Source organism: Siphateles boraxobius, unplaced genomic scaffold (genome assembly GCF_051911475.1).
Source record: "Siphateles boraxobius isolate OS27281-9 unplaced genomic scaffold, OSU_SipBor_1 24, whole genome shotgun sequence".
In the NCBI taxonomy this organism is placed as follows: Eukaryota; Metazoa; Chordata; class Actinopteri; order Cypriniformes; family Leuciscidae; genus Siphateles; species Siphateles boraxobius.
Window position 1 is genome coordinate 1,706,037 of NW_027508855.1, and position 12,458 is coordinate 1,718,494.

General features: G+C 35.5%; 2 protein-coding genes across 3 annotated transcripts in view; both read right to left on the reverse strand.

The window, feature by feature from the left end:
• Positions 1-231: 231 nt before the first annotated feature.
• On the reverse strand, positions 232-10,458 carry ppp6c (protein phosphatase 6, catalytic subunit). The gene is made up of 7 exons (XM_077240662.1): positions 9,780-10,458; positions 9,030-9,125; positions 8,660-8,725; positions 8,396-8,537; positions 8,210-8,289; positions 1,610-1,819; positions 232-1,114 (listed from the first exon to the last, which is right to left on the reverse strand). Exons 1-7 carry the CDS (start codon positions 9,852-9,854, stop codon positions 866-868), a joined length of 918 nt encoding a protein of 305 aa, XP_077096777.1. The 5' UTR covers positions 9,855-10,458; the 3' UTR covers positions 232-865.
• Positions 10,457-12,458, reverse strand: part of myo1hb (myosin IHb) — a 36,478-nt gene continuing 34,476 nt past the window's right edge. For both annotated transcript variants that reach the window (XM_077240654.1, XM_077240655.1), the window contains exons 31-32: positions 11,917-12,016; positions 10,457-11,716 (exon numbers count right to left, since the gene is read on the reverse strand). In XM_077240654.1, the coding sequence (XP_077096769.1) occupies positions 11,690-11,716; positions 11,917-12,016 (127 nt within the window). In that variant the 3' untranslated portion in view covers positions 10,457-11,689. The remainder of the gene's footprint in view (positions 11,717-11,916; positions 12,017-12,458) is intronic.

A 12,458-nucleotide genomic window follows, 5' to 3' on the forward strand; every position in this document is an offset into this window, starting at 1 on the left:
CCCATCGGTCTGTTAGTGATGTCATTACATTCCATTGGTTGGCTGTGTTGTCAATCAGGCTACAACTTACACAAGAGGCGGGGCTAACATGGTACTGCCCATTGGATTTAAGAGGGACGTGTGCCGCCTAACGGTGTCGTACAGAAGTGCTTTTCGTCTTGTGTGCAAGATATTTTCATGCTTCCATTGATTAGTAGACCACACCAGAAATGTAACTTAACAATAAAGGGGTTTAATTTCAATATTTAATTGGTAAATGGGCTGCTGTTTTCTACAATAATAAAATACAACAAATCTGAGAAAAAGATGATTAAATCAAAACAATTATATTAATGTACAAAATAATCACAACCTTTGTCCTGTTGTCTGATCATCGCCTCAACCCTTTTCTACTTTTAGCTTGAAAGATACGAAAAAGAACAGTCTTTGTCTTGGAGAAATTAGGAGCAGACTTGTTCAGCACAGTTGTTTCAGTGACTTTCCAATCGGTCCTCTTAAAAAACAAAACATTTTGTTCTGACAAGGCGAGTTGTTACACCATAAACTTTTGTCATTAAATGGTCAATGGCTGTTAGGTTATATTTAAAGCCCTGTAAGAAGAGTGGCTTTGAGAATAGAATGAGGATGTCCACTTAATTACTATCACACGCTCACATTAAGAATATACTGACCAAATAATGACCAACTTCAACAGTCAACAGGGTTCATAATCCTGACCATAGTTTACTGTTGTTATTTTGGAGAGCACTTTAATCTTTACAAAAATATTTGTTAAAAAAAAATGCAACAGAAATTAAAGACAATAAAAGAGTGCTTGACAGAGCAATGAAAAGGACAGGTCTGGACCCAGGCGACAATGAAAACCTCAGAGGAAGTAGGGTGTTGTCGTTCGCGGTGGTATGACCCTTTCCGAGTCAGGAACGGCCCGGAACAACTTGGGCTCCCGTGTGTTCACGTCTTTGAAGACCATGATGGAGGCTATGTTACCACAGCGGTAGCAGTAGTTTGGCGCCGACCAGACTGTTACCAGCTTCTCGTCAAACATGAATTTGTAGCCCTCATGAACCAACTGATGTGCACGGCAAATCAGCTTCAAGTTGTTGATGTGAACAAACTTGAATGGAAAGAAAAACAATTCAGGTTCTGCATAAACAGGTAAATTTACTGAACATTTTTTTCTTCTTTTACTAGCATGTCAGACATTTATAAAACAGCCAATACATTTATTTAAATTATATTTAGTTAACAGCTAATTTAACTGTCAAAATAATATTTAGCTCACAGCATATTTCATCAAAATTCAGATTCAAGAAAATCCAGAAGCTACCAAACTGAACACAGTTACTAGTTTTTGCTTTACTACTAGATATTTTTGTGAAACTTCACTGCACTAGTAAAGTATATGGAAATGCCAACAACTACATCTCCATTTCATAACTCAGATAGTGAGTGACAGCCACGCAAAAGAGCAATTTCTTAAAAGACTAATTTGCATATTTCAACCTGTAATTGCAACAAAAAAAAATTCTCAGGCTAGTGTTTTGTATACACATAGGGATGAGTGTTAAAAGAACTGTAAACGGACAGTGTATTTAGAGAATGCTCTTACCTCATTGGTAACCTTAGCACCAAACAGCCAGCCAGCACCCCTTGGGCTGATAGCCCAGGTATCTACGTCCTCTGGATCGGACCAGACAAGATCACAAAATGCTCCCTTGTGAGGGATTTCCTGATTGCGTTCAATTGTGCGTATCTGGTCCAAAGTTTTGATGTCAGGTGAAAGGCCACCATGTACACAAAGGATTTGCTCATCTATCAACTGTGGGAGAAAGCAAAACATCACAATAAGTACAGCAGAAGGAAAATACATGTTCAACAGTCTTTTAGACATTTATAAAGTGCAAAATAGCATTTTCAATTCAAGAGGTTTTTTTGAAGCATTAAATATATAGTAAACATATCTCACGTAAACATTTTATGTTGATTGAGTACTAGCAACACAATTATACATTATAGACATAATGGGTAAAACTGTCTAAAACTAATATATATAAACCAGATCGCCAAATAAATAAATACATATTTTTGTTTTTTATTTGGTGATCTGGTTTATTTCAAAATTGCACAGATAATGTATAAAGCACATCCTTTACTTCCCAAATGTATTCAGAGACTGTTTGAAGTGAGTCAGTATAAACTTAGGGAAACAAATTTATAAAAACATAAGGACACAGACAAATATACTTGTAAAATAAGTGTGACAAAGAATTAAGAATGTGTAGTTCCCTTTGCAATTTAAATAATGTTTAAAAAATATTGATAAATGTATAACAAAAAAAGTATATGAAATACTTTTAACAGTAACTTTTTTACAATTGATTTAAAAACAATGAATCATGTTCTCTGTTAATATGAATCATCTTGAACCTGCTGAAATGTTCCTATAAATATATTTTCTTATCCAACTGTGTATTCTGAATAATTAATAAAACATTTCACCCACTAACATGCCGTAATACAGTGCTTGTCTTCTCATTAATAGTGTTTTCTCTTACTGATCATATTTCATACCCGTTTACAGCTTTAGATGAATTTGACTGATATATAGGATTGCTTGTGTATGCTAGAGCTCTTATTCCAGTCTTTTAAAATATTTGAATGAATGAGCAGTTCATGCCGTAAATAAAATTTAACGATGTTAAATATTAACAGTAACACACAGCATAGAGGAGAAAGAAAGTGAACTACTTCAAGAATTTTGGGCATAAATAACATACAGTAAAATGATTGCTGATGAGAAATGACACAAAATAGTGATTAAAATATTTGTATTTATCAGGTCTCACACACACTTCAGCATCGCGGTCAATAGTTTATGCTGGGGCCACACCAAAAGATATTTAAAATCTTATAAGATTTTCAAAATGTGAGAGACCACAAACATGAGGACAAAAAATCCTAGATTTAACAGTTTTGCTCCTATAGTGTGAGGTATGCCGTGATATGAAGACAACACCACACACAAACAGATTATCAACCAGAGTCCCGACTGTGAACACGGGAAATCTCGCGAGACGTCAGAATAAACATGGCGGACTATAGGCAGGAAGAAATTGTCTACTCTATTATGGTATGTTTTACAGAACACGTTGTACAAACATTCGTGCTTTTGCCACAAATTGACAAGCTGATCCTTCATCTCTGATGTACATATCCATTTCACTCTGTGCTGTGCCATGACTGTGGTTGTTCTGCTTCAGTCTTCTGTCAGCTCACTTTCTGATTGGGTATCGTTTCTTTCCACCTGACAATCAACAGAGTACATGTGCGTTTGTCCTCGGGGTTCCCCCCACACATAGGGATTTCTGATCCTAAATATTCAATATTCAAATATTCAACCACATGAAAATCTGATAAGATAATCTGTAGAACCATCAAGATAATCGGGACTTCACTTATACTGGGTACACACCAAAAGATTTTTTACATCTTATAAGATTTTCAAAATGTAAAAAAGACCACAAACATGAGGACAAAAAATCATAGATTTAACCGTTTTGCTCCTATAGTGTGTGGTGTGCCATGATGTGACAAAGACAGCACACCACAAACTAACAGATTTTCAACCAGAGTCTCGACTGTGAACACAGGAAATCTCGCGAGACTTCAGAATAAGCATGGCGGACAATATGCAGGAAGAAATTGCGATGATAGTGTTTGGAATGATTTTCACAGAAAATTCACGAAAAAAAAGGGTTTGGGTGAAGTCTCTCTCTCACACACACACACCATGTGTACTGGTACACCTATCCTTATGTGGAATGGTTTTTATACTGAGCTAATTACATTTTCTATATATTCAACGGAGAAAATTCACCATTTTTACATTTGAATAAATATGGGTCCTCATAATGCAGGTCAAACCAGTACACACACAAAATTTACTCTGTTGCTATTTGGTTAGCTACCTAGTAATAACATTGCAGAAGCCATTTCTGACCAACTCTTCTCCTTGTCCAGTCTATTATGGTATGTTTTACACAACACGTCGTACAAACATTCGTGCTGTTGCCAAATCAACAAGCTGATCCTCCATCTCTGCTGTCCACATCAATTTCACTTTGTCCTGCGCCATGACTGCGTTTGTTATGCTTCCGTCTCCCATCATCTCGCTTTCTGATTGGATATTGTTTAGTTTCACGTGATAATCTCCAGAGCGTGCGCGCGTTTGTCCTCGGGGTTCCCCCCACACATCAGAATATTTGATCGCAAATATTCAACATGAAAATTCGCAATCGGGGCGGCTCTGACGTTCTTCTGAGCAGGTTCGGACACTCTTAACACACCTCACACCAAAGGAAAATCTGATAAGATAATCTGTAGAACCATCAAGATAATCGGGACATAGCTAGGGTTGTCGGAAGGGGGCAAATCGGCCCAAAATCAGCCCGATTATCTTTTAGCGTGTATAAAGAAACCCAGCATTATAATTGTAGGAGGGGGAGAAATCGGCCCGAATATATTGTGGTGTGTTTACAACATTAGACGAGCACTGACACCCTGTAGTGAGATAATCGCGCATGTTTAACAGCCTCTGTTTTCTAAGATCGGCCTGGGTTGGATTAAAACCATGTTCCGTTGGGTTTAGAAAATTCTTATAATACCTAAGAATATCTCTTCTCCTGTCTCTGAAAAATGTCTAGATTTGCAAATCTTGCGGACACTTATTTCAGGTGCCGTTTAGTCAACTATGGGACTACAGCACATTGAAAATATACATGACTGGAAATAAATGAGTTGTACTATTTCAAAACGGAAGTGTCACAAAGCTCAATGCAAGTAGTCGATTGTATTACTGAAAGGTGTAATGATAAAGAAATTGTCTTGAGTAACTTTATTTTCGTATGCGCTTGTTTTTGATGCTCATTTAAAAAAAAAAAAAGTAGGTAAAATAAGCTAAGGGTTATTTAAAGCTTACACATTTTTAAATGACTAGGAAGTGCAACAACCGGGATCCTTAAGTAAAAACTCCATTCAATTTCTCCATAGGTAAATAGATTTTGAATAACTTATAAACCTTTAAAGACAGAACTACTGTGAGATACGAGGTTATTAATATATGGTATTTGCTTCTGCTGAAGCCGCCAGTACACATCATTTCAGCTTATTTTTAAAATAATTGTGTTTAACAGCAGCATTCCTAGTGAAAAACTACATTACCCATAATGCTGTAGAGATAATTACACCAATCAGAGTCAGGAAAAAAGCAACACACCAAAATAGCTCTGTTGTGCCGATAGACGATAGTATCGTGTATCGACGATAGTCTGAGATATCGCCGATGGCAGATGCATTTGACGATATCAATACGATAATTGTCTTGTTTTACCATTGATGTATTAAATTATTATAAGTACTATTATTATTACTATAATAAGCTAGTATTGTTATTAAATTAATATTAGGAACTACAATTAGTTTCCCTTGCCTAAATTCATAACGACATCACCATAAAGCCTACTTGCGACAAGACACGCGCGTATGAGGACTCCTAAGAAAATGTTTTTAAAACAGACAAAAAAACTACATCCCACATCAAAATTGAATTGTAAGGTGATCCATTCACAAATTGTCAAGAGTGCTTGTTTTAAAAGACGCATCATTCTTATACAGATCCAAGATGAAAACGGGATCGTTGTTCGTCACTATTTTGTTTCCATAGCACATTGACAAAACGTGTAATGACACTAATTAACACTAAAAACAATACAATTACGAAATATTAATAATAATATCACTAAAATTATATAGGCCTAATAACAGTCTTTAGTTCACGAACACAGCACAACTCTTCAACACAGCCATCTGTGGAAATCAAAAGCCGCTTCAAACTAGTGTTGGGCGATATGCTCCATTTTCATATCGTCCTATCGTCAGCCTGTGAGATCGGCGATACACAATATTATCGTGAGGGGGCGGGGCTTTCTTATTTGATTATTAACATGATTATTTACTCATTAATTTGCTTGTTTTATTACTTCATTTTATACGAGAATATTTTTTTTATTTTGCTAGCAAAAGTGGAGTGTTTATCACTAGGCTATCAGGTTATTTCCCGGTACTAAAGTAGGTGAAAAAAAAGATCCTAATCATTTTTGTATCCGACTCGAGTATTTCAACATGTTAGCGGGAAATTTACAGACACACGTGATCCTCTCATGCCGTTACAGATGCAGCATTTTGACTGTACTTCTGCACGGGATGAAAACACGTTTTAATAATTTCTAAGGTCAAGAAAGAGTCAGAGGTTGCAATATATGTCCTCCCACCAGTGCTCTGCTCTCTGTCTGGATGCACTTCACATACGCACACTTCAATAAGCCCAAAGAACGCGGGTTCTTGTGTTTAAAATGCCGGGAGAAATCAGAGTAAGGGGCAGAAATCTAGCTGAAGCGATCGGTTTATACTTAAACTTATGACTTGACTCCGATAAAGGAAAACAGGTTAATGCGTTTACATGACCACATGCATTGTCAGTTTATTCAGAATAATCGTGTTAGAACGTGCCTGTAAACGCACTCATTCTCTGAAAGTGAAAGTAGAAACTGACTGAGCTTTCGGCTGTTGCTGCATTAACGCTGCATTCTCTCAGAGATGACGTTGGATATAACGGTATAGCGACTATCTTAATTTACTGGCTTAAAATTCTCTTGTGGACCTATATGATGACAGTGAAAAAATTAGAAGAATATTTCTTATTAAACAAGTGTTTAAAGCTGCTTTTGATTTTCATAGATGGCAGAGTTGTGCTGTGTTCGTGAACTAAAGACTGGCCTATATAATTTTAGTGATATTATTATAAATATTTAATTGTATTGTTTTTAGTGTTATTAGTGTCATTAAATATTTTGTTAATGTGCTATGGAAACAAAATTGATGAACAACGATGCCGTTTTCATCTTGGATCTGTATAAGATATGCGTATGTGCGTCTGTTAAAACAAGCACTCTTGACAATTTGTGAATGGATCACCTTGCAATTCAATTTTGATGTGGGATGTAGGCCTAGTTTTTTATTCTGTTTTAAAAACATTTTCTTAGAGGAGTCCTCATAAGCGTGTGTCGGTGTTGTTGCAAGTTTTAGGCTATGCGGTGATGTCGTTATGAATTTAGGCAAGGCAAATTAATTGTAGTTCCTAATATTAATTTAATAAATATACTAGCTTTATAATAATACTACTAATAATAATAAAATACGTTCATGGTAAAACGAGCCAATTATCGTATTGATATCCTCAAAGGCATCTGCCATCGGCGAAATCTCATACAATCGTCGATACACGATACTATCGTCTATCGGCACAACCCTACTTCAAACACTTGTTTAACAAGAAATATTCTTTTAATTTTTTCACTGTCATTAATGTAGGTCCACAAGAGAAATATTAAGCTAATATTAAAATTAGTAAATTAAGATAGTCTCTATATACCGTTATATCCATCGTCGTCTCTGAGAGAATGCGGCGTTAATGCAGCGACAGCGGAAAGCTCATTCCGTTTTTACTTTCACTTTCAGAGAAAGAGTGCGTTTACATGCACGTTCTTAACCAGATTATGCTGAATAAACTGACAATGCATGTGGTCATGTAAACGCATTAACCCGTTTTCATATACATATCGCAAACTCTGACTCTTTCTTGAGCCAAGAAATTATTAAAACGTGTTTTCATCTCATGCAGAAGTACAGTCAAAATGCTGCATCTGTAACGGCATGAGAGGATAATGTGTGTCCGTAAATTTCCCGCTGACATGTTGAAATACTACGAGTCAGATACAAAAATTATTAGGACCTTTTTTTACCTCACTATACTACCGGGAAATAACCTGATCTAGCCTATTAATAAACACTCCACCTTTGCTAGCAAAATAGAAAAAGATTCTCGTATATAAAACAAGCAAAATAATGATTAAATAATCAAATAAGTAAGCCCCGCCCCCTCCACCCACTCCCAAGAAGCACTGCGAATGACGCAATTGCATCAATCTCTCTTCGTACCTTTGTCTTTGTGCGATTTTTTCAAAACCTTTTTCTGCTTCAAATCAAAGATAGTATTGTTGTGACACGCCTCATAGCTGATTGGCTTGGTTCACGGATTATACAATTTCAGTCTTTGTTAAAGAGTTATATGTAAAATCTTGACAACACTTACGGCAGCAACAGTCAGCATGTCAAATACTTTAGTGCAGTATCGCCAGGCATTAGCATTTCCATATTTAGTTTGGCACTCATCTATAGACAGAAAGACAGGAAATGAAAACCTAAAATGAATGTACAACAAAATCTCAATACAATAAGTTAATTTTGATAGGCATGCATTTGATTTCTGTAGTCTCACCATAAAAGCCATACACTTGTGTGATCTGCCTGCTCTCGTGATTGCCACGCAACAGTGTGATGCGGTCAGGCCACTTTGCTTTAAGTGCTAGCAAATATGTGAATGTTTCTAAGCTGTAATATCCTCGGTCAACAAAGTCTCCCTAGAGGAAAGAGAACATACCTTTATCTCTCCAATAAATGCTTTGGGAGGGAAGTTTCCAATGAGTCACCAAATATGAACTGCAATACAATATGCATCACATCATCTTTAGAGATATAATACCATGAAAATGTAGTTTGTGTCTGGTACTTGGCCCCCAGTTCTGAAGAGTTCACATAGGTCATAAAACTAGGGACAAAGAAAAGGTTTAGTTCAGGTGGTGCCCAATCCTGTTTACAGAAATCTACCTTCCTGCAAAATTCAGCTCCAACCCTGAACAAACACGATCAAAGCAGCTAATTAACATCATCAGGATTACTTGATAATTACAGACAGGTGTGTTTTATCAAGATTGGATGTGAACTCTGCAGGCAAGTAATCTCCAGGAACCTCTGGTTTATGTCAATATGCAGCATATTGCATGCCAAAAAAAGAACGTCATTACAAGATCTGCAACTAACAACATAGATGCATTAATATGTCCTTCTCGCACCTGTCCATGAATGTCCCCGCATACAGTGACTGGAGTGGATACTGGCTGTACATTTGATTCTTCAAGCAGCAGGTCACATACATAGTCACACAATCTCTGTCAAAACAATAGAAGACAGCAGGTTTGAACAAGCTTGTAAAAAGGACGGCATCACTTATGACAGCAGAAGCAGCAAATTACTGCATCCAAGGTCACGTACGTTGATTCATAAGGAGGTAAAAACTGAGCTTTTACATGTCGCATTTTTCAAAATGGCACATTAGTGGCTTGGGTGATACTGTTATGGACCGCATTGCTGCATTAAGGACTAATTCAGAACCCTAATTGTACGTACAATAATTCTATTTTAAGATAAGGGAGTGGAGAACGGTTCAGCCAAGAATGAAAACTGCTAATAAAGACGCAAATATCATGAAATAAGTTTAACTAAGAGATAAATGGGCGTTTCAATTTAGTTCGCTTGATAGCAACAACATAAGTTAGCCACCCTAAGTTAGGTGTTCAAAAGAAATATTCGGTTACATGACTAACTGCTTTTTTGGGCCACATAACCCGTTATTTCTTATATGTAGAAAGTAAATCCCGGAACACAGGCTAACTGATTAACGTTAGATTCATTCGCAACGACTGCATTGCACTGACACAATATTTTACCGGCCTTTACCACGATTTACATGACTTTTTTAAATACACTAACAACTAATATGTTTAACATTCTTAGAAAAAGCAAAAAGTACAGATGATAGTCACCTTTAAGTCGTTCTCTGGAAGATATTTGCACTGCCTCGCAATTTCAACATACTTATCCAGGTCCAACGGCGCCATTTTAAGAACAGTCGATACGATGGAAGAAGCGAAGAGGAAGTCTTTCTACGTCATAGATGGAGGTAATGATTGACGCGGAATCAGCCAATCAGTACTTCGATACGGTCCACTTTTTTTTTTATTCAAGCAACGTACATTTTGTACAAATACAAGAATTAGACATTATACATACAATACAAAAAAGAAAAAAAGAAACTATATAAAAAAGAAAAGGGTACCAGGGGATAATAACATAAATATCAGAATAAAGGTGCTCCACGGCGCCACTTACACGTATTCGTTTCGATGGATCACGTTTCTCGTAATAGAGTTGGAAAAACATATTGAGCAATAGACAGAGGATGTTGTTTGTCAAAAGGTTAAAAAAAAATTCATGATTAAATAGTTTGAGGCATCGATATCCAAATCTTAATCAAAATATTATCCATTAATTCACCACGAGGTGGCAACAAAAAGTTTCATATTAGGTCAGTATCTCATAAGCTTCCTCAAGAAATTCTCAATATGATTTATAAATCATCATACATTAGTTTTTTCTATTTTTATGCTTATATAGGAAACATCAGGGTCTCATGTTGAATGTCCACAAAGTAGGCTACAACCCAATTTATAACCACTTTATTACCACTGCAGTCATAATGTTTATACATGGCTGAACTGAACTTGCGGGAAAAAACAGACAACACAATTTTTATAAAAAACAAAACATAACACTACATAATCATTCAAATGAGTCGAGCATCTTGATTACATTAAGTTATATATAAATGCTAATATTTTCTGTATTTTAACAACGCAACTGCTACAGAAATTTGGATGCACTATAGGCTAGATAAAGTATTATATAAAGGACAACATTTGCTTATTGTGGAATTGATTATCAGATCTATATACAGATATTACATGTGTGTTTTGTGTCTCTCAACAAGTGGCATTTTTATATTCAACTATACATATGTTGTGTATGCCTACATGCATGTATTGTTTTGCTCTGGTGTTCTGGGCATATGAAGCCAGTTTCAGATATACAGTATGTTTGTCAGTGCAACGCAGAAGATGGCATGCCCTATGCAGTCAGGTGTTGGCAGTATGGGATAAAGAACACAAACTAACACAATTGAAACAGTTATAAACTTTTCTTGGGCAGAGTAACTAATGCACTTTTTTTTCTTTTCTTTTTTTTACTGAAGAGTTAACTTTTATGATTTAACAAAATTAACACATTTACATCATTTGAGGAAAAAAGGTTTGTGCTTTGAATCAACTAATTTTCTATATTCTGTCAACCAGAAAGATCCACAATTAGCAAAAACCAAAACAAACTCAATTAATTTGATAAAAAACTTAGCAATTTTCATTAACTGCTGGATGTTTATAACAAAACATGGGCTTATAAATACACAAAGACAATGTAAAGTATACAACTAAAATACAGAATTGAACCTGATATTATTCAAATAAAACAAATAAAAAATAAAAATCCAATTACCTATTGCACCAGTCTGACTTGTTTCCCTTTCCTCTTATTTGGTGAATAAATTACAATGATATTTGTCCCTTGAAAAATAAATTCACATTTTAGGGTTACCCAAACCTGGTCCTGGAGTAGCCCCATTGCTCTCCATTATCTGATAAACTCATTTCAGGTATTGTTTATACTAGGAGTTTATACTATTGAACTGATAAGGTGTGCTGAAGGTGAAGCTGAATCAGGTGTGTTTGATTAGGGAAACTGTTAGGGTGTAGGTTCTTTTAAGGGCAAATTGTAGTGTTTAAACTTGACTGAAATTTAGTAATTTGGGCCATTGAAGAGAAGTTTTGAGAGGTGAAACGTGTCACCGAGATTTTGTCCGTGCAGATTCCTGCAAAAGAAAAATGTAAATGCCTTCAAAATGTTCAAATAAATAGATGTAACTAAATTCTACATCTTTTTTAATAATATTACACAATATAGTGGTATATATTGAGCACCGATTACAAAGATATAAAGATTACACTTGTAATATTTTTTATGTTTCCAGTGTATTCATTATGTTGTATGCATTGCATTACGTGGACCCACCACCATCAAGTGTCCATTCTTGGCTCTGTAGACCATGCATTCACTGCTGCTCTTAAAATCCACAAAGCCCTCTTTGCCAGGCTGGATGTCAAACCTCACACTACAAAACGACAATGATTCAGTATATGTATAATGCATGCATTTAAATACAATGCTAACACTTTACAATAAGGTTTCATTAGTTTACATTTGTTAACTTGAACTAATAATGAACTGCACTTCTACAGCATTTGATCTTTTTTAATGTTAATTTCAACATTTACTAATACATTATTAAAATAAAAAGTTTTTTATTGTTACCATTAGTTATGCACTGTGAAATAACACGAACAAACAATGAACAGCTGTCTTTTTTAACATTTACAAAGATTATTAAATACTGTAACAAAACAAATGTATTTCTCATTAGTTCATGTTAGTTAATGAATTAACTAATGCAAACAAATGAAACCTTATTGTAAAGTGTTACCAATACAACAAACAATCAATCTCTGAGAGCAGGACCGAGTATCCAAAGGCAAATTTCAGGTAAAAGTATTTCA

Excerpts from the sequence above, each read along its gene's own strand:
- ppp6c (XM_077240662.1), bottom strand. The coding sequence starts at position 9,854 with ATGGCGCCGTTGGACCTGGATAAGTATGTTGAAATTGCGAGGCAGTGC. Across the intron at positions 9,126-9,779 it reads TTCCAGAGAACGACTTAAAG|AGATTGTGTGACTATGTATG; the intron begins GTGACTATCATC and ends TTGTTTTGACAG. Across the intron at positions 8,726-9,029 it reads GCGGGGACATTCATGGACAG|TTTTATGACCTATGTGAACT; the intron begins GTGCGAGAAGGA and ends CTTTGTCCCTAG.